The 22,546-nt window shown below is 37.4% G+C and overlaps 1 protein-coding gene across 1 annotated transcript in view; it reads left to right on the top strand.

The window, feature by feature from the left end:
* LOC308684686 (solute carrier family 23 member 2) overlaps positions 1-19,529 on the top strand; it is a gene marked incomplete at both ends in the record, with an annotated part of 29,333 nt that extends 9,804 nt beyond the window's left edge. Inside the window, 10 exons of the mRNA XM_081355936.1 lie at positions 1,871-2,028; positions 3,627-3,798; positions 6,301-6,482; positions 7,534-7,651; positions 9,170-9,326; positions 13,793-14,046; positions 15,398-15,562; positions 15,689-15,797; positions 18,517-18,612; positions 19,345-19,529. Of these exons, the coding sequence (XP_081212062.1) occupies positions 1,871-2,028; positions 3,627-3,798; positions 6,301-6,482; positions 7,534-7,651; positions 9,170-9,326; positions 13,793-14,046; positions 15,398-15,562; positions 15,689-15,797; positions 18,517-18,612; positions 19,345-19,529 (1,596 nt within the window). The remainder of the gene's footprint in view (positions 1-1,870; positions 2,029-3,626; positions 3,799-6,300; positions 6,483-7,533; positions 7,652-9,169; positions 9,327-13,792; positions 14,047-15,397; positions 15,563-15,688; positions 15,798-18,516; positions 18,613-19,344) is intronic.
* Between the last annotated feature and the right edge of the window lie 3,017 nt (positions 19,530-22,546).

Here is a 22,546-nt window from a genome sequence, read left to right as displayed (position 1 = left end):
CAAGAAACAAAACCCAGAACGTGACAAATACTCACTTTAATTTAATTTGGGACATACTAATTTTAATTTCGAATACTATTTATGACGGATAGCATGGTACCAGTCTAGATAGATATATATTTTATGATCCAGTTTTGCAGTTCACAAGCTCTTAATTCGATGGATTTGATTTGATTTTAATATGAATCTTTTGGGGTATATTTCAGTGACCCTTTGCATTTTGCTTACATAGCTTAAAGGGATAGTTATTCAAATGTCAGTGGTATCCAAAACTGGTTGTTTACCAACATTCTTCAAAATACATTCTTTTATGTTCTGCAGATGAAAGTCATACAGGTTTGGAATGACATAAGCTGAGAAAATGATGACAGATGATGAATTGAAATTTTTGTGTGAACTATCGCTTAAAGGTTTATTCCAGCCAAGAACAAAAAACTATTACAACAACTATAATGCTAACTACGATAGTGTCTATAGCTTTTAAAAAAATCGGTCTGAAAGTGATTCAAATGATATCTTTCCTCTCTGCCGTTATACTGTTGGCATGGTCTCCGCTTATTTCTTAAGGTACGGTCACATTAGCAAAACATTATCCATTATCGATTGTCAATAGTGTAGGTCACACAGAAATGAGTTTAAAACCAAGCAGCTTTTGTTGTTCAAAGCAGCGAATTTATGCCATCAACTTAACAACAAGCAAAATCTGCGAGGGGAACTTTTTCACCGTCACACAAAACTCCAGACTATGCGGATTCCTAATGAAATACCTAGATTTTGCAGTTTAAAACATTTTTTTTTTTTTTTTTTTGTGGTTATCATTCTTGGTGTGAACAGGAGTTCACAGTTTCCGTTTTATAAATGGTCTCTTTCATTTCAAACCACCAATTCTCATTAAAAACGAATGACTTCTGGTTGCTTTGACACCACTAATCCTCATCGTCAGCCTAAGCGCCTTAAGGATTCACTGCCACTCTTGACCTTGTTATTCCTTATTATATACATCTGATGTATAAGGTGAGGGGAATATGAGCCAAAGCATTCCACTTACACGTCCTGATGACACATGGAGATCAAAGGCAACTGGGTGGGGGGGGAGAAAGGTCAGCAAGGTACACAAGGGACTCACATTGACATGTGAGGTAAGATGATGTGCTGAGCGTAAAGAGGAGTACAAAGAAGAAATCTCACTCCTCCAGCATGCTCTCTTTCATCTCTCTGGTGTCATGGAGGGGAGGAAAAGGCAGGGAGAGACCTGGTATTTCATGTCAGCACAGACTCCCTTGGAGCCCCCAGCCGTTTCTGCTTTCATTAACGGTGTTTTTATGCTAATGCACGTCCCTATAGGGTTATGAAATTGTAAATTCAATTCAAAACTGTTTTACCCGCTCTGCTTTACTTGACTTCTGGGGGAAGGCAGCTGTGAAAGCATAAACTATAACAGCCGGAAAACAATAAAACAACAGGAATTTAAGTGTGGATAACATAAAGCATCAAACTGTACACATTTATTTCCATACCTCTCCTGCTTTATAAATAGTCTCCCGTGCACCATCTCCATATCCGCACCGTAATCTCTCATCAAAGCTGCTGAGCATTCAGGCAAGTTTAACTTTTTCTGAGCCTGACAAATTTATGAAGCTTACTGGTGAGAGTAAAGAGGTGCTATATATTCACAACAGATAGGCCAACATCTGTCTTCCATTTCTCGCACGTCTCCCTGGCTTAGTCAGGCCGGATTTAAGATTTGCTACATTTTTTGTGATCATCTGTCTTAGATTGGGTCTCGTCCCACATAACAAGCTGTTTGCGATGAACCTAAGCCCGGTGTCATCCATGGTAGCGCTTCATACCCATTTCTTGCGTCACACAGCATTACATACTGGCATTTGGTGGCATCCTGGCAATTCCTCTCATCCTGGCTGAGCCGTTGTGCATCAAAGAAAACAACGCTGCCAAAAGTCAACTCATCTCTACCATCTTCTTCGTTTCGGGCCTTTGCACCTTGCTACAGACCACCTTCGGGACCAGGTACGCGGATTGACATTCCTCAATGTGTGATATCTGAAGTTATATACACTGCCTGAAAAAAATGCCTTCACCCTTAAAATGCCATGGATGTTAAAGGTTCCATAAAGAAATGAGGTTCATTCTTGTGTGTTACGCAGCACGTTTGAGCTTCCTCAAGAACCAATGAGGTTTATTCTCATGTGTTACTCATCACATTTGAGGTCCACAAGAACCAATGAGGTTCATTCTCATGTGTTACGCATCACGTTTGAGGTCCGCAAGAACCAATGAGGTTCATTCTCATGTGTTACGCATCACGTTTGAGGTCCGCAAGAACCAATGAGATTCATTCTCATGTGTTACGCATCACGTTTGAGGTCCGCAAGAACCAATAAGGTTCATTCTCGTGTGTTACGCAGGACATTTGAGCTTCAGCAAGAGGTTTGTTCTCGCTCGTCAAGCAAGTTCGTTTGAACTTCTGTTTATGTTCGCTGATCAGTGTTTATATGTGAATAAAAGCCTAAATTAAATCTGTTCCACCAATAAAGCAATCGTTTCTCTTCAGAAAATTTGAACAAAACTGCTCAATTTTTATGGATTAGTTTTACGGTCTCTTTATGAACTTTTTGAAGCATCAAAGTGGTAGTTGCGCAGCTGCCAATAGAGGGACAGAAAGCTCTCAGATTTCATCAGTAAAATTTTCATTTGTGGGTTTACAATCCCTTTAACATCCATGGAATCTTTGAAATGCACAAAAAGGTTCTTTATAGTGGAAAAAGTTTCTTTAGTTATTACAATCTTCTTTGCACTAAGAGAATAATGGTTCTTTTAAGCATGTTCACTGAAAGGTTCCTTGGGGAATAAAGCATTTTGTTCTAGCTTCATGCATTCTTTTTTATCAACAATTGAGTGTGGGTAAGTTTCATTTTACAAAAGTGTCATTTTGAACAAAAAGCTGAGAAAATCATGTTTTTTTGTCAAAGACTACATCCGAATTAGATTCAGAACGATGATCAAAAACATAGATCCAGTAGATCTCATTCATCAACACCGCGTAATTTTACATGTGCATAAGCAATGCTTCAATCGCTTGTTGTTTCTGCTTCTTCTCCTGTGTTCTGATCCAGAGATACTGTACTATATCAAAAGATGTGTAATAGGGCCCCCTAATGCATAACAGTGAAAACATGGATTGCCAGAAAATTCTGTCAGTGGCAGGGAAAGAATAAAGAGTTTAGAGTCGTAATAGTACAAAACATAAGAGTATTGGTTTTGTCCATACAATGCAAATCAACAACATTGAACACTGACTGACAAAAACATCTGTAGTTATGTTCCATAGAAGAAAGAAGTTTGGAATGACATGAGAGTGAATAAATAATGACAGAATTTACATTAAGTACATTAAGTAAATTTACAGAAGTACATTAAAATCAGTCTGGCTCTCGTCTTTTCAGCCGAGACCTTTGCATTCAATGGTTTTTATGTACTCCATAATTCAGTGAAAGGAATATATTGATGGTTTTTTTGCATGACTCCTGCCAATGTTTTTATGATTTAACTGACATAATGAATAAAATAGCCTCAGAGCAAAATAAACATTCTTTATGACTTTGCAGGTTGCCGATCCTCCAAGGGGGGACGTTCACCTTCATCACCCCGACCTTGGCTATCCTCGCCCTCCCCAAGTGGAGATGCCCAGACATGAGTGCCACCGCTCAACCAAACACCACAGATTCTGCAGCCCTCCTCGTGGATGGCGACGAGGTGTGGAAGGTCCGCATCCGCGAGGTACTGTAGGAAATATTATTTCAAAACCTGAACCTAATTGGATCATTTGAAACAAGTGAGTCTGTTCTTACCTGCGAGTCATGTGTCAAAAGGAAATGTGTGGCAAGAGCAAAAGAAATAATGACAGATTGACGATAATGTTCCACTATGTGGAAAGTGAGCACATACATTTTAGTGAGTTTTGGAGACTCGCAAATCTTTACGAAACCTACATCCAAACTGAAATCGCTGGAAGCTTTGTGAGCGAATTCAATCCTCGTAGTGATACTCTCATTGAACTTTTAAAGACATTTTAAATGGCAAAAGCTCCACTAGAATGAAATATAAGAAAACATTGTTGATGCATACGCAGTAGAGTAAAACCGTTGTACACTCACCTAAAGGATTCTTAGGAACACCATACTAATACTGTGTTTGACCCCCTTTCGCCTTCAGAACTGCCTTAATTCTACGTGGCATTGATTCAACAAGGTGCTGAAAGCATTCTTTAGAAATGTTGGCCCATATTGATAGGATAGGATAGCATCTTGCAGTTGATGGAGATTTGTGAGATGCACATCCAGGGCACGAAGCTCCTGTTCCACCACATCCCAAAGATGCTCTATTGGGTTGAGATCTGGTGACTGTGGGGGCCATTTTAGTACAGTGAACTCATTGTCATGTTCAAGAAACCAATTTGAAATGATTCGAGCTTTGTGACATGGTGCATTATCCTGCTGGAAGTAGCCATCAGAGGATGGGTACATGGTGGTCATAAAGGGATGGACATGGTCAGAAACAATGCTCAGGTAGGCCGTGGCATTTAAACGATGCCCAATTGGCACTAAGGGGCCTAAAGTGTGCCAAGAAAACATCCCCCACACCATTACACCACCACCACCAGCCTGCACAGTAGTAACAAGGCATGATGGATCCATGTTCTCATTCTGTTTACGCCAAATTCTGACTCTACCATCTGAGTGTCTCAACAGAAATCGAGACTCATCAGACCAGGCAACATTTTTCCAGTCTTCAACTCTCCAATTTTGGTGAGCTCGTGCAAATTGTAGCCTCTTTTTCCTATTTGTAGTGGAGATGAGTGGTACCCGGTGGGGTCTTCTGCTGTTGTAGCCCATCCGCCTCAAGGTTGTGCGTGTTGTGGCTTCACAAATGCTTTGCTGCATACCTCGGTTGTAACGAGTGGTTATTTCAGTCAAAGTTGCTCTTCTATCAGCTTGAATCAGTCGGCCCATTCTCCTCTGACCTCTAGCATCAACAAGGCATTTTCGCCCACAGGACTGCCGCATACTGGATGTTTTTCCCTTTTCACACCATTCTTTGTAAACCCTAGAAATGGTTGTGTGTGAAAATCCCAGTAACTGAGCAGATTGGTTGATTAGATAATTGCATTAATGAGAAATTGAACAGGTGTTCCTAATAATCCTTTAGGGGAGTGTATATGCGTTAAATTAAATATCATTAAACCAGTTTGATTTAATTTATATTAAATGCAATACAATTCATAAAAAGTATTGATAAACATTTGCACGCCTCTAAAGATTTTCAAATGTAAAAAGGTTTGATTTAAAAGCTGTCATGGAAATTGTAATTATGTACAAAAATGTAAGAATGCTCTTATACCTGTACTTATGAATACTAATGAGATCATGTTGAACTATTGTCTGCTCATTTAAAATAATGAGTGTTGACTGTAAAATTAGAAAAAAATGTGTTACTGTAATAATTTTACCTTGTAAAGTCTCAGGTGTGAAGAGCAGCTTTTGTCTTAAGGAGGTTACAAAAGGAAAAACTATAATATTTAACATCTGAATGACCAGATATTTTCAATCAAAGGCATTTTTAAGCTTTAAGGTCAGTCTTAAGTATTGCAAAAATGTATTGATGTTCTTTGTAAATTATCGGGAGGCTTAAAAGTTATTCAGTTGTATAGGGTAATCTGTAAAATCTGAACATTTACAATAAATGGAGAATGGAATGGAATGGAATGGAATGGAATGGAATGAATGCATATAACAACCTATATGAGGTGAGCCCAGTACTAAATCAAGGAGTTAATTATTGTTATTATTTTGAAAATAGAAATGACCAGGTCGTATATATGAGATGTCGTACTGGTCACTCAAGACTCGCTTATTCATATTTATTGTGAGGGGAAGAGAAACCAGTTTGTGATGTATGTAAGAATTTCTTGAATGCAAAACATATTTTAATAGAATAAATGGAACGTGAAGGAGATAACCAGGGAATAATTCAGAACAAAACGTACATGACGCGAAACACAGAGCTCAGGCAACTAAGGAATTAAATACTTAAAGTAAAGACAGAGAAATCAAGGTAAAACAGTACATGTGCACAGCTAATTAACAACCAAAGAAACTAACTAGGAACACAGACAGACAGGGAAAACCTAAACTCAATGAACGTACCTTGTTTCATGAATAAATATCTACAATTTTCATATATTTTCTCAGAACATTCTGACCATTTTTTCACATTCCGTAGATCCAGGGTGCTATTCTAGTGGCCTCAATGCTTCAGCTTGTCCTGGGCCTGTCGGGTCTCGTGGGGTTAGTCCTGAGGTTCATCGGGCCTCTGGCCATTGCTCCCACCATCAACCTCATCGGACTGTCGCTCTTCATCCAGGCTGGGCAGAAGTCAGGAGCTCACTGGGGAATTGCTGCTCTGTGAGTTACTGCAGAATTACATGTAACTTCGAGAGCCGAGTCAGTAATCTGTATTTCTAATTGTGTATGGCTTTCGTGTGGCTCTCACATTGCAAGGCCCCTTTAAAAACAAAACACCCTCAGGGTTCAGTGTTTATCTGTACAGATCAACCCTCTTCAGTGTTTTCATTTAAATGATAAAACATCGCTCAGATCCTTTGATGAAAAAAAAAAAAACGCTGTTCATTACTCATCCTCAAGCATCCCTAAGAGAATACATTAATCCTGCCATCGGTTTGAGTGACTCGCCCCTCAGACCCTCCCTGTCCAGGTGCCTCAGAGTAAACAAAGGTTTAAGGCACATATGTGTGTGTGACCCATAGGTCACATAGTAAAGATCTCATCTTAAGCCCTGTAAATAAGATTCAGGTTGTGGCAGCATTAATTAGTGTACAAGACAAAAGATGCCTGTTTGTTTGAAATAACGTGTTGGTTTTTGTGTGTTTTTGCAGATATACTTTTATTTGAAGTTTGTCGTTGTCAGCTACTTTAAAAAAAAAAATCAAAGCAGATGCTATTTATGAGGATATTCAATTCAGTATCAAATTAAATCTAATCCTTATTCATAATCCTCTTCTTCATTCTTGTCCAGTCCTTAATCTGATCCTCACTAGTCTTAATCTTAAACCTTACCTACACCATATACAATATGGCAACCTTTGTTGTTAAAGTGAACCAACTGAATAAAAAACCTGAATCGTATGCACATTAAAATTATGGTTTAGTTGAAAACAATGGATTATTGACATTTTGTTCTTGAAGAGAAGATTATGTTTAAAGCAGTGCAATCAGGGTTTACACGTGGCAGATACTTGGAAAGAATTTGATTTTGCTTTTCTGGACCTACAAAACAGATAAAAGTAATGGATTAAAACAACTAGAATACTTTTAGAATAATTATGGTTTTTATAAGATGTTATTTCATACGGAAACAAAGTATAGAAAAACCGTATAGATCTGTGCATATGAGCTACTATCTTTCTAACGATGATATCTTGTTATCTTTCTACAGAACTGTTTGCCTGATCTTTCTCTTCTCCCAGTATTTGAGCAAAGTTAACCTTCCTCTCATTGCTTATAAGGACAAGAAGTGGAAAGTCTTCCAGTACCCTCTCTTCAAACTCTTTTCTGTGAGTGTATTTTATGTAATTATAATTATGTCTGTATAATGTAATTACGTAGGTATATCTACCATGGGATCCGAAGGTCTGGAGCCACTAGAGAAAATACTTCTGCATTGCTGTTTTAATTGTCATTACAACTGTATAATAGCATAACAATTTGAGTGAAAAATTACATTTCTTAAAGGGATAGTTCGGCCAAAAATGATAGTAAACCCATGATTTACTCACCCTCAAGCCGTTCGAGATGCATATTTTTCAGACGAACACATTTTCAGTTATTTTAGAAAATGTCTTAGATCTTTCAGTGGTTATAATGTCAAGTTATGGGGTCCACCTCCTTCAAGTCCCAAAAATGTCCATGCATCCGTGTGGTTTTGTCGTAAAAATATACATATTTAAAACTTCATAAATGAAAATAACTGGGTTCCGGCAACGGTCGACGCGCGTTCACAGAAAATGGATGCCGGCGTATGATGTAGGACATAGCGTAGGAAGCGTCGTGACGTAGAACGTAGAATTCAATATCCTCTTCTCTAATATCAAAATCCTCCGACATTTTCTTTTAAATACACGTTTTATAAATCGTGGAAATCCTGAGTGGAGTTTTGTTTTGCTCTGCTCTGTGGCTGCGCTGTCGCGTTCGTTCTACGTCACGATGCTTCCTACGCTACGTCCTACGTCATACGCCGGCATCCATCTCCCGTGAATGTGCGTCGACCGTTGCCGGAAGCCAGTTATTTTCATTTATAAAGTTGTAAATATGTAGATTTTTACGACAAAACCGCACGGATTACCCTCAGAAGGCCTTCGTTTATCCCCCTGGAGCCGGATGGATTACTTTTGTGAAGCCGAAACACATAATCATGTTTCGCTTGGCCCCCTCAAAGTTGCGTTGTATTTTCAACCTTAGCGTAAAGGTTAAAAGGCCCATCTATCACTGTTTTACATGTTCCATGACATGTCGGTGTTTCGCGTGCGTTTAGCCAATCAGCGTACACTAACGTCTTAGTGGAAATTAGTTCCTCTAAAGGAATTGCTAGAACTAAAATCGTTCCTAGAACACGACTAAATCCAAGTACTTCTTCCGCCAATAGTTCTAGGAACTATGAAAAGGTTCCTCCATTGCGAAAGCCACTACTGATAACAGATAAGATATTAGATGTAATCTGTCATATGGTGGTTTTGAAGTAACTACGTCTTAAATACCACTCAGTCTGTGACAATCTTGTCGAAAAGAGTTGTGGGAAGAGTTAAAATAAAAAATAATAGTTTCAAGCTTTACTCTTTGCAAAAATCAAGAAATACCCTCAGGGCTAATACCCTTGTCACATTTTACATGCTACAGATAACGTTACAGATTACAAAAAAATTCCTAGCATTACTAGCCTGACATTAATTGACTTAGCCTAAGTGAGCTAATAACTCCAGCCTTTAAAGGTTCAAAAACAAGAAAGTGTACATTGTGAAGTCCATGACAAGGAGACGTAGAAAGTCATGTTTATGTGTGTTGTATTTAATGTACAGGCTTTATTTGGGATGTGTGGAGCCTGGCTGGTGTGCTTCCTGCTGACATATTTCAATGCCCTGCCCTCATCCCCGAATGAGTACGGATACATGGCCAGAACTGACATCAATCTCAATGCAGTAAAAAGTGCTGCATGGTTTTATGTGCCTTATCCAGGTGAGCCACCATCAAACAGCTATACAGCAAATAACATGGACTTTTATTTGCAACCCTACAGTTGAAAAAAAATGTTTTTGCTATTATGTCATCATCATTTTTTACACATTTTATTTAAAGATTTAGATTTTAGAGACCCAGACTTTCAGTTTTTTCACTATAAATTATATATATATCATTTATTTATTTATTAAAAAATCGTACAGATCCCAAACTTTTGAATAGTAGTGTATATATATATATAGTATATATATAACGTTCAAAACTTTGGGATACGTTTTTAAAAGAAGTCTCTTATGCTCACCAAGGCTTGCCTTGCCTTATTTATTCCTGTGATGGTAAAGCAAAATTTTCAGCATCATTACACCAGTCTTCAGTGTCACATGATCCTTTAGAAATCATTCTAATTTGCTGATTTGGTGCTTAAGAAACATTTATTATTATTATCAATGTTGAGTACAGTTGTGTACATTTCTTTCAGGATTCGTTGATGAAAAGAAAGTTTTACAAGAATAGCATTTATCTGAAATAGATGCTTTTGTAAAAAAGTACACAGAACGGTAATGGTACACAGAAATCACGAGCCACAGTTCGGTACGTACCTCGGTTTTTGGGTCACGGTTCGATACGAGTTCAGTACAACAGGAAAAGGCTACAAATCCACAATGCTGATTTATTTTATTTTATTTTACAGTTTGTTCCAGTAGCGGCATTTAGTCCCCCTGATGTAGTTAGACCGAATTGTTTGCTTGTCTTTATTTCTTATTGTATAGCTTCTTATACTTCATACTAAAACTTTTATAAGCGATTTTGATCATTAAAACTGACTTTTAACAAAAAGAGTTTCATTTTATTATACATGTACATACAGTGAAGAGAATCAGAGTACATATGTACATATTGCCTGAACATATTAATGTTTTATATTTTAAAAATGAAAACAACAAAAGGCAGGGTTGTTTTATATTTCGTTTGGTTATACATGCAATGAAGGTGATCTATGTACACATTGCCTGAACCATATTTGTGTGGATATTAATAAGAGTATTAAAAGATTTTTAAATGAAAATGAAAAGAGGCAGGGTGGTGTACATGTATGTTTTATTGTAAATAGCAGAGTAGCCAAGGCGAGTTGAGTGACGTTATCAAGAACACTGTTGTACCATTTGCAGAATAACTGAATCTGCATCCTCCCTTCCTCGGGAGTTTGTACTCCTGAGTCGAACTTGGCGAGTCCAGAACTACCAAGGACGCAAGTCTGAACTTTTGCATACTTGTTATTGAGAAATGCTTTTGGCTGTGTCTGAAATTGCCCCCTATTTCCTTAAATAGGGCACTATTTAAGGGGACAGCCATTTTTACTGGTGTCCGAAACCATAGTGGACCGCAATAACGATGTACAACCAATGTACGCTGAACAGCTAGAGCAGTGTTTCCTAACCCTGCTCCTGGAGCCACTCCAACAGTGCACATTGTGGATGTCTTCCTTATCTGACCCATATATTTCTGGTCTTGGAGTCTCTACCAACAAGCTGATGAGTTGATTTAGGTGTGATTGATTAGGAAGAGTTGGAAAATGTGTAGTGTTGGTGTGCCTCCAGGAACAGGGTAGGGAAACACTGAGCTAGAGAATACCCATAACTCATTTTGACGGTTACACCTGAATGAATACGGGCGTCTGACCAGAAGTTGGCGCCCACAGCTGAACCGTCTATCCGTCCAATTTTCCAAACTGCTGGTCCAATTCGGGTACAGCGTAATATCATACAGGTATAAATTCCTTTTTACTCAGTAAAAAGTGTCCCAATTCACTTGTAGTGTCCGAATTCACTCATTTTCATTCACTCCTTTAAGTGGACTATATTAGTGGAGTAATGTAGGGAATAGTGAATGAGTGTATTGGGGCAATTTCGAACACAGCCCTTGTTTTGGGTTGGTGCATAGATCGTCTCCTCGTCTTCTGCTCTTTTTCGTGTTGTGGTGGTCAGCAAACGGTGTTGCATTACTGTGCACACCCCATTCTGGATTGGAGTGTGGATTGCCTGTGACACTGTATTCATCATCTGACCGTGACAGTTCAGGACGAATACATGTATTGTTACACCCCTTATATAATATATAATATAATATAATATATATATATATATATATATATATATATATATTATATATATATTATATAATATATATATATATATGCAAAATATTTATACATTTAAAAAAAAAGTTTGATTATGTAAACAATTTTTTATATTATTTTTTTCACAATATAATTTTTGAATTTTTTCATGCCAAGGACAAGTACAATTTTCCAAAAATGTTTAGAATGTCATTTCCATCACAGAATGCTGCAGACAAAAACATAATTTGAGATGTGGTGGAAATTACATTTCAGAAAAGGTTGTGTTTTAATAGGATTTATTTCCTAAAAGTGCACAGGGCCAAAAATAGGCTACCCATAGTTTAAAAAAACACCCACATTTGTTATCTCTTGCTTAACTGTGAAAATTCCAGAAGAAATAATGAATTAATCTTGTCATGAATTAAAATACCAATTCATGATAGCAAAAAGTCAATGAATGGTTTGATGCAGAGATACATGGTTTCCATGGAACTCATTAAACAAACATTTTGTCAACCATCTGACGGTTCTGAATAATATATGAAAGTTGATTTTCATAGTGAATGAACATGAATGTTAGCTATTTCAACAGTACTGTCAAAGCTGGTTCCCAAGTGCTGTTTGCAAGCTGTTTTTAAGACATGTCTGTCAAAAAAGAAAGAGCTATCTTGAATGGTAGTGTTTCTTTCAGATTCCAGAGATGAGAGATACATATGTGACGTGTGAAAATTGACATGAATAGGGCTTCTCTAATTCATCCTGAAGAACATTTGGGAACTGTCAGTCACCGGGAACCATAGTTGTCTTTGCTAGGGTCAATTCTCACTCATAAAGGTGTGGTGTATTATTGTCTATGACAATGACAGTCAGGCTTTTGAGCCCTCGCCCGTTTCAGCGTGCTACCCACTCAGGTCTTTTCAGTCATTCTGTTGTATTAAGAAAAGCATTCAACACCAATCGGTCCTCTGCTAAGAGTCAGCTAGCACGTATATATGTATTTGAAACAGTTTTAAGGTTTCCATCGTACTTTTCACCGCGTCCCATTTGACTTCTTTAGATAAATTCTATTAGTTGTATCACCCAGGGGCTTACATGTTCGGGAATGTGGTATTTTAAACATCAAATAGTTATACAGGTTTGACTGCATCAGTGTCTGAATGTTAGTGAGTACAATAAGTCATTTTCGCTTGACCCACTTAAATCCCTTGAGACATGTATGTGCTCTGGGCTGATGTACAAGAATAACTGAACATGGGCCTCATATTACTGTGTGTATTTTTTACCATAATGTGTTTCTTCTGTGTATTTTCTACTACTGTGTGTATTATCCTTATTGCTTTATATATAGCTGTATTTATATATATATATATATATATATATATATATATATATATATATATAGATATAGATATAGATACATAGAGAGAGAGAGAGAGCTTTGTGATATGGGGCATTATCCTGCTGGAAGTAGCCATCAGATGGGTACACTGCAGTCATAAAGGGATGGACATGGTCAGCAACAATACTCGGGTAGGCTGTGGTGTTTAAGCAATGCTCGATTGGTACTAAAGTGTGTTTACACCAAATTCTGACCCTACCATCTGAATGTAACAGCAGAAATCGAGACTCAACAGTTCTTCCAATTTTTTTTTTATTATCCGATTTTGGTGAGCCTGTGCAAATTGTTAACTCAGTTTCCTGTACTTAACTGTCAGGAGTGTCACTGCTGTAGCCCATCTGCGTCATAGTTCAGCGTGTTGTGCGCTTAAAAATGTTTGTTTGCACACCTCGGTTATAACAAGGGGTTATTTGAGTTACTGTTGCCTTTCTATCTGTTCAAACCTGTCTGGCCATTCTCCTCTGACCTCAGGCCATTCTCTGTAAACCCTAGAGATGGTTGTTCATAGTCACTTAAATCACCTTTCCTCCCCTTTTTGAGGATGAACTTCAGCAGATCGTCTAGACCATGTCTGCATGCCTAAATGCATTGAGTTGAGTAATTGAGAAAACTATGCTTAAGTATTACTCAGAAAGTCTGATTAAAATCTGGTATTTTGAGTATTTTTTTGGCTGAAAATCAAATTTGAATGGGAGTCAAAGCAAACATACCTTCATGACACCATAACAAACTAGTCAAACTTTGCTTCCTTGTGTCAATAGACAAAATGAAAAAACAACAACCCAAAGGTTTCTTTTTGTTAAGCTTCTCCACCTTAAACGGTTAGAAGAAATGGTGTTCCTAGTAACCTCATCATGCTTCCAATCATACTATGTTTTTTTTTTTGCATCATAAGGAACTTACTGTCCGTAACGAGCATTTCCTTATCTATTAATTCTTTTACAGGACAGTGGGGTTTACCCACTGTGAGCGTGTCGTCTGTACTGGGCATGATGGCTGGAGTGCTGGCCTCAACAATGGAGTCCATTGGAGACTATTATGCGTGCGCTCGTCTGTCTGGTGCGCCTCCACCTCCCACACATGCTATTAACCGTGGCATTGCGGTGGAAGGCGTGGGCTGCATCTTGGCTGCCCTGTGGGGTAGTGGTAATGGAACCACCTCCTACAGTCAGAATATCGCCGCTCTGGGAATTACAAGGGTAGGATTTCTCTGATTATTGACAACAACAACAACAACAACAATAATAACTATAACTATCTTCATTGTTGTGGCAACCAACACCAAAGCAAGTTCTTCATTATATTTCAACACTTTTATATTACTATTCAACTAGGCTTCCTGAAGTCACACATTAGTAATCCATACTCGATTTTATTTTATATTGCGCTTTTCACAATACACATTACCTCGAAGCAGCTTTGCAGTAAATCATTATGTTATTGTTTATACGATTTTAATATCTTCATGCTTTATATACAAATTTAACAGATTAGAGCTGGGTGAACTTATAATAAACATTTTGTGAAAATATAAACAATCAAGCAGATTTGCTATATGCTATATTTATGCGAGTGTACTGTATGTATGAGAATAAATTTGGATCAAACTTTATATCATATCAAAATGTAAACTATTATCGCACAGCTATAAACAACCATGCAGTTGAGACTAGCTGTATAGTAAATATCGCTTTACGTGGGTATGCTGGGTAAGTTGGATATGTAACAAATATTTACATACATTTCTGCTTATAAGTTTACATACTGTACATCTTGGACAATCTGCACATGCTTTTTTTTTTTTGGTGATTAAGCTTTTCAAAACTTGTCATTACTGATATTTACACATTTTCCGGAACATAAAATAACTAAAATAATAATGTTTCACTTTTTAAAGAGAAGTTATAGCAGTAAATTTGATTCAATAAAAGAATATGCAGTACACAGATATACATAATCCCCAACCCTACAAAATCAAGAACTAATTTACAGAAATGATCCTGATCAGAATTTCAGGTTGTTTTGACTTCCCGAGCATCAATGACAATTTGTGGCCTTTTATGATCGTTCCTGTGCATGAGTTCTGAGTAATAAAGGTGCCTACTGTTCTCAAACATCCTGCACTTCCTGTAAATTATTTTGTTTTTTGAGCATCCTCTGCACATTTAAGGTCTGCTCCTCTCAGGGCAATTGAGGGTCTCATCCACATCTATCACCAACACCTGCAAGCCATCATTGATGCTCGAGGAGGCAACACATGACATGAGATTAATGTCATTTTTGGAGGAATGCTTAAACATCTGCTGTGCAGCTTCTTCAGGGCAGTGTTATATAAAAAGGTCTTATTTTGAAGATTTTATTTAGATTTTTGCCAAGTGGTGTTTAAATGTTATCAGGCCATTTTTCTTTATAATGTATCTCCGTTTCATGGGAATGACAACTTTTGCATTCCTGCATGTTCATAAATGTTTTTTTGGTTTGTTTGGTTTGGGTTTCATGACAGTATTTTGGATGATTTATATTTTTGATGGCTGATACATTGTGTGCCAGGTCGGCAGCAGATTGGTACTTCAAACCGCTGGGCTTCTTATGATCATCTTGGGACTCTTTGGTAAATTCAGTGCGGTCTTTATAACTATTCCAGACCCGGTCATTGGTGGAATGTTCCTCATCATGTTTGGCATGGTAGCAGCAGTCGGTATTTCCAATCTGCAGGTATACTTGATAGAGTTCTCAAACATTTTCATTTCATTGTTATAAAATTGTATGTCAGGGCAACTTCATCTACTAAAATACATACTAAGAGTTTGCTTCTTTTGTATTTCATTTCTTTTCTTGCAGTATGTGGACTTGAACTCCTCCAGGAATCTCCTAATTCTTGGCTTCTCGACCTTCAGTGGTCTTGTGCTCCCAACCTGGTTTCATTCGAATCCAGGCATGATCAACACAGGTGAATATAAACAAATTAACATCAGCATCACCTAACGTATGCAGCATTTAACCCATCAGCAAACATATTTTACAGGACAGGAGTATAATATTTCTACTCAGGGGCATAGCACCAATTATTGGGGCCCGTCACAGAACCAAAGGGTCAGGCCTCTCACCACAACAAAAACCCAATACTGCTTCTTTTTCACTATGATTCACAGCTTTTATTTTAAATGGTATTTATTTGGATTAAAACATTATAATGTACCCTTCGAATGTTTTCAATTAAGCCATCATTCCTTTAAAAAGACCAAGTGAAAATTCAGTTAAAAAAACACATTACATATCATAATTTTTTCCATCCGTCTATTGCTATAATTATCTGTCAATCATTAAAATTTCCGGGTGACTTAACAAAACAATAATTTAGCAGATTCACCCTCGGATTGTCACTCCTGAAACTGTACTCTGTGTAGTGTGTTGGTAGCATGAAAAACACAATAAATGTCAATAACGTTTTGAGCGTAATCACATAACCTGATGACTTCTGTTATGGTTTCAAGAAGCATTCTCACAAAATTAAGTTTAATTTTGTTTTGTTTAATCTTGATGGCTTTGACAAATGTTCAATAAGTTTTCTCTGAAACTGAGTATAGTTGAGCCATACCTACTGCATTTTGCCAAGATATAAACTTAATTGTAAATGATATATATGTATATATATATATAATGCATGTGTCACGATCTGGCTCAGCGTGGCTTCAACAGGAACACGATGAAGACGAAATAAGAATAAACAGGCTTTAATAGCAGACTGCATGCATAACCAAACTTAGCTAGTGCGTTAACGAGAACCGACAGGAAACAGAGAACAACGAGGAACTAAATACACAGAGCTTACGAACATGATGAATGACAGCTGGTGAGAGGGTTGTCCATGGTAATTGACGGTGGGAAACTCAGACATGGGAAAACAGGAACTAAATACAATCTAAAATTCCATGAAAACAAAACTAAAAGAACATGACTGTTACAGCATGTATGTGTTTATGTATGCATTCAGTCATGTGAAAAAGAAAGTACACCCTTTTGCATTATATGGTTTTGCGCGTCAGGGCATAACAAAAAATCAATTGTCAAATCAATGTCATTATTTATTTAACAAAAATAAAGCAAAAATGAGTTTATGGTCGACTCAATGACTACAAGGTGCCCAGATCCTGTGGCTGCAAAACAAGCCCAAATCATCACCCCTCCACCACTGTGGTTGACATGAGGTGTTTGTGCTGATATGCTGTGTTTGGTTTTTGCCAAATGTGGCGCTGTGCATTATGGCCAAACATCTCCACTTTGGTCTCGTCTGTCCAAAGGACATTGTTCCAGAAGTCTTGGGGTTTGTTCAGATGCAGCTTTGCAAACTTAAGCCATGCTGCCATGTTCTTTTTAGAGAGAAGAGGCCAACCCTTCCAAACAAGCCATACTTGTTCAGTCTTTTTCTTATTGTACTGTCATGAACTTTAACATTTAACATGTTAACTGAGCAGTCTGAGATGTAGCTATTTTTTTTTGTAGTTTCTTGTGTAGCATTGCATGGTCTGACACACACATCTGACCTTAACTAAAAAGTTAATAAAACTAATAAAAAAATAACTAATACATTAAAAGAACAATTCCAGTCTGAACTCCTTTGCTGCGCATTAGACTCAAATATTGCTTCAGCAACTGAACAGAGCAAGAAACAGTAGTTCTACCAGAAAGACTCGGGAGATAAAATGATGTAACAAAAGCATATATTTATTAACAGCCCTGCAAGCAAATATTTATAAAGTTATTTGGCGTAGACCCCGTCCGTAGCGCGCAATCCGAGGGTAGCGGAATCTGCATTTCCTGCCTGAAGACGAAGGCAGGGGCGAGCCGATCCCCCGGGAGTTATGGGAAGGCACCATCCTGGTGGTGGCGGGGAGCATGGAGTTAATTGTTTGCGTCAGCATCTGCGAACTCAGACATGTTTAAGTACCAATCATTTACACTGCAAGTATTAGAACATGATTGGTTAGATGTGAAGGTAATAAGTGACGTTACGATTGAGTCTTCCTGGCAGAACTTGTGCTAAAGCTTTCATTTCTTTGAGATCTCATTTGAGAGTCATAACTACAGCTATGTGGCGGGTCACTCGGTGCAAGTGGCACATCACTAGCTTATCCGCAGTGGTGAGAAGCATTGTCTGGACTCCTGAGGTTAGGGCGACTTATCTGCCAATCCTCTTTACAAGTCTCCGTTTGACTCTGCTGTAATCTCCTCCCTTCACTTCAGCGCAAACCTTTCACGTGAAAACCAGCGTTCCCCCTTCGACATTCGGGCCAGTGCACCCTTTCGATGAACTTTGTCCTAAACTTCGTGTTGGGTTAACACTGCTTAAAATTTGGGGAGGGGAGGGGTGGTGGGGGTGTTCAACATAAGTCTCATAGTGCTTCATCAGGGCCTCTTTTAAGCAGTTTAATGATAGGCTTTCAGGAATTAGTGATCTAAGCTGACACATTGAACTCCTGACCAACGCTTGTTGGTCTCGTCAGATGGATGTTAATTGGTCCTAGAATATTTAGCCAATTAAGACATAATAACAAGATATCTTATACCAAGAGTTTTTACGCCTACCCGTTGACTTGCATACATGCATTGGGCATCTGTCACTGTCCACCCAGCTCTTTGTGTCTTGAATGGTTTGTATCTGTCAACAGGCATAAAAGAGTTGGATCAGCTCATTATGATTCTCTTCACCACCCACATGTTCATTGGTGGATTCTTTGGATTTGTATTGGACAACACAATACCAGGTAAGTCGTAAAAAAAGCATGACTGTTGGGCATGTAAATCTGCAGGGTCAAAAGGTTTAGCTAGCGTGCCTGTTACGCCTTTGTACAGGCTTGTTTCAACTCTTCGGAAGCCATATGAAAGTCACTATTCAATAAAAATGACATCTGTGAACATAACAGGAAATGCTAAGGAATACTCCAAAAGGTCATTTTTGCAGTGATGTCATGGGAGAACCATTTTTGGTTCCCCACAGTTCTTAATAGAACCATTTTTTTTAGTGTAAAGAACATTTAAGTAATCTACAGAATCTTTTTCCACTGTAAAGAACTGGATGTTAAAGCCCGTTCACACCAAGAACGATAACTATAATGATAAATATATTAGCGTCCACACCGATAGCATTCTTTTGCACACTTTAAATGCTCAAGCTCTGTGTATCCAACAATATTGTTCCTCTGTGACATTGTCGTTATAGTTGTGGTGTGGACTCTTATTTTACATTAGAATGATTTTTAAAACTATATCTTTATTGTTAACCTTATAGTTATCGTCCTTGGTGTGAACAGGCCTTTAAAGGTTCTTCACGGAACCAGATGCCAATAAAAACAAGAGTCCAGATCTAATTGGCATATAACATGACTGAAATCTAAATGAATGTTTGCATTATGAAAAGATTTACATATCTGATTTTTCTTCTAGTTGTGTCAAAGTGTTGTTAATATAATTAATACAAATCATGTCTTTTTCCTTAGGAACAGAAGAAGAAAGAGGAATAAAGAGCTGGAGGAAGGTTGATGTAGGATCTTCAATACACATGACCGATCATTCCTGTTACAATCTGCCTTTCTGCACGAACTTTATTCAGAGGTTCAAATTGCTCCACTACCTCCCATTTCTCCCATCACTTGAGTCACAGGAACTGGGAACGCATCTGTAGCACCATAGCTTTCTGTGGTGAGGCTTGGTTTATGAATGGCACATTCCAGGCAAGAGGTGAGCAACATTCAAGCCCGGCTCCAACGTTAAGCTCATTAGAACAAGAGTTCACCCTTACCACAGAATTGCTCCCATTTTTCATGGGACTCATACAACCTTGGACATTTTCAGCTATTTTTGGATTTTTAAATTACATGAAAGTTCCTCAAAAGTTCCTTAAATATATATGGTATTTCTTGAGTAAAAAACAACAACAAAAAAAACAGTTCTTTATTTACCCTTACATTGCAAACAAGCAGAGATGGTTCAAAATGTGAACGCCACTTCATTCAACATTGAGGCAGGGAGGAGTTATGCAGTTTAACCGACAGTTTCAAGTTCAAGTTCTTTTTAATACTTTTCATTGGATAAATATTTGCAAAACCCACAGACAGATGTAGAGTAAAGGTTAACCAATAGTAATGATTAATAAGAAAAAAAATCAAATGGTTTCTGCCTGACAGCAACGATATACGTATATGTACATACAGTATAATAACACATTGGTACCATTTAAATCCTAATATAGAAGTTACATTTTCAAATAAGTAACTCACATTTACAATTGAAAACCCTTCGGTTTCGAGTTCTTGAGCTTGTGAGCATGATGGCTGTAAATCATTTTCCTGTGACGTACTAAGATTTAGGTTTCAAAAAGTTCATAATACTCATAATAAATCAAATAAAACCCATTTGCGTCAGTGGAATCTGGTTGCACTCGCTGTTTGTAGTGGATAAAATAACTTAACCTCATGCCTGTGGTGGATTTGCTGTACCCTGGAGCTCACAGGTACCGTTGCCATAAACGCTGCCGTTGTCATGACAATAATTGCACTCCTTTCATGGTATAACACATTTGTCATCGCATGCCAGCCTTCCTTCCGCTCTGCATCATTCTTGTTCTTGAACTGGTGCCATTTCAGTTCTGCTTTGTGACATTACCTGAATTCTGTAACCTGAATACAGAAATGTTTTACTAAAGAATAAATGTCATGTCAGTTCTGTGAGAACTGCACTTCAGATATTCGAAATCCACAATGCGCTTTGCCTTATACTGTAGCTTTTGAATTATAGCCATTCAAATCTATTCTTAGATTTATTTTATATTAGACTTTAGGACATTGTTGTATCCTATATATATATATATATATATATATATATATATATATACACAGTCTATTTTCACGTATGAATATCATGTGACAATATAATTTCAGCAAGATTCTATTATGCTACCTCTACAGAAAATTTTATATTTTTTAAAAGAACTATTATGCTGTCCTCAAATGCAAATGCTATCTTCAGTACTGTGTTTTGCACACTTGTGCATGTTAATGACAAAAATAGACAAAAGCAATAAGTGCTTTCAAGCTGAAAACTGAATCTTTAGATCAAAGACAAGCAGGTCTGTGAATAAATATACTAATTTGTGTTCGTCTTCCTTTAAAATAAATATCTTGTTGAGTTGTATTCCTATTCATTATATTTTATTTTGTATTTGTTTAAATGTATTTATGTTGGAAACTAAGACACTGAGAAAATATGAAAATGTTTCTAATTTGCTTCAACATGGCCTTATATAAAGCGAAATGATTATATATATATATATATATATATATATATATATATACATATACACACGTATATATGTCATATTATTATAGATAATATATATATTTAATAAAAAATAAATACAACATGGGTAATTATGTCATTATTTACTCAGCATCATATTGTTCCAAACCTGTAATACTTTTCATTGCTTCTTTTTTTGTTGTTGTTGCATACATTAAAAGTGACTGAGGTCTAATATTGTTTGGGCCCCAAAGTTCTCCATAAGTATCTTCTTTTATGTTCTTCTATAAGTCACAAGTTTCTTATGACATGAGGGTGAGTAAATAATGATAGAATTTTAAAATAAATGGGTGAATTATTCCTTTTAGACACTAAGCATGGAGAAAAGTCTAGAAATGAGAACTAGTAGGGAAAAACATTGAAAACAAACTGTGACCTAAAAGAGTTTAGACACTGGTCACTAGAGCATGTGGACTCCTCGGCACCACAATATTTAGCTCACTTACCTAAGAGCCTCCTTTTTTTCTTTGACGTAGGACAGTTGCGTCAAAGTATCAGTAAATAGAAAGACCAACTTTGCCATGACATTTTAGTTGTGCCAAATGAAATTACAGCTCTGCCAGTTCTCATTCCCTTTCAGAGAAATTCATGCAACAACATTTGTTTTTAATGCCTATGGGAATCCCTGTGATGACTGCAGTCCTGTCTGAGGCCACGCTTGACTAAACGAGTAAAACACAAGTAACCAATTTTCAAAGTCACCCTCAATCAATCACAAATCTCTTATTTGCATCTGTAGAATTCCATGGAATGAGTTCAGTTTTTTGCGGCACTTTTGATGTTTCTTTATTACACAATTTTGAATAACCTTTCATTTCACAGGCATTATGTCATGAGGAAATAACTTTCACCAAAAATATTTTTCAAGAAACTCCTTCTAGACTCTGAAATATCAATACATGCAAGGCAGATCACATGCGGAGCCAACGACTAATCGACGTGAGTGTGTGTGTGTGTGTGTGTGTGTGTGTGTGTGTGTGTGTGTGGCGTGCCATTCAACTTCCCTTTTCATGCACGTAAACACATAATCCAGTGAAGTTCTGAGGAATCGCCTTCAGACAAATAAAGCATACAACCTATAAAAACAGATGATATGGGACTTTACTAAACATCTGGTTTCTGCTCTTTCATTTCAATCACTCATGTGGCTTCTCAGCTCAGTCAGCTGATATCAATTGGACGTACTGGCGACATCTTTGGCATTATTCAATCGTGGGCTTGATCAAGATATGGGACATTTTGGAATAGATGCAGAGAAAATGCTTAAATTAAAATATTATATTAGCAATGGAATGCTTTTCTATTAATAAAACCTTCCCAAATTTGTAGACAACGAACCCTGTC

Source organism: Scardinius erythrophthalmus (genome assembly GCF_964197995.2).
Source record: "Scardinius erythrophthalmus genome assembly, chromosome: 24".
In the NCBI taxonomy this organism is placed as follows: Eukaryota; Metazoa; Chordata; class Actinopteri; order Cypriniformes; family Leuciscidae; genus Scardinius; species Scardinius erythrophthalmus.
This window is presented reverse-complemented; position numbering and strand designations above follow the sequence as displayed.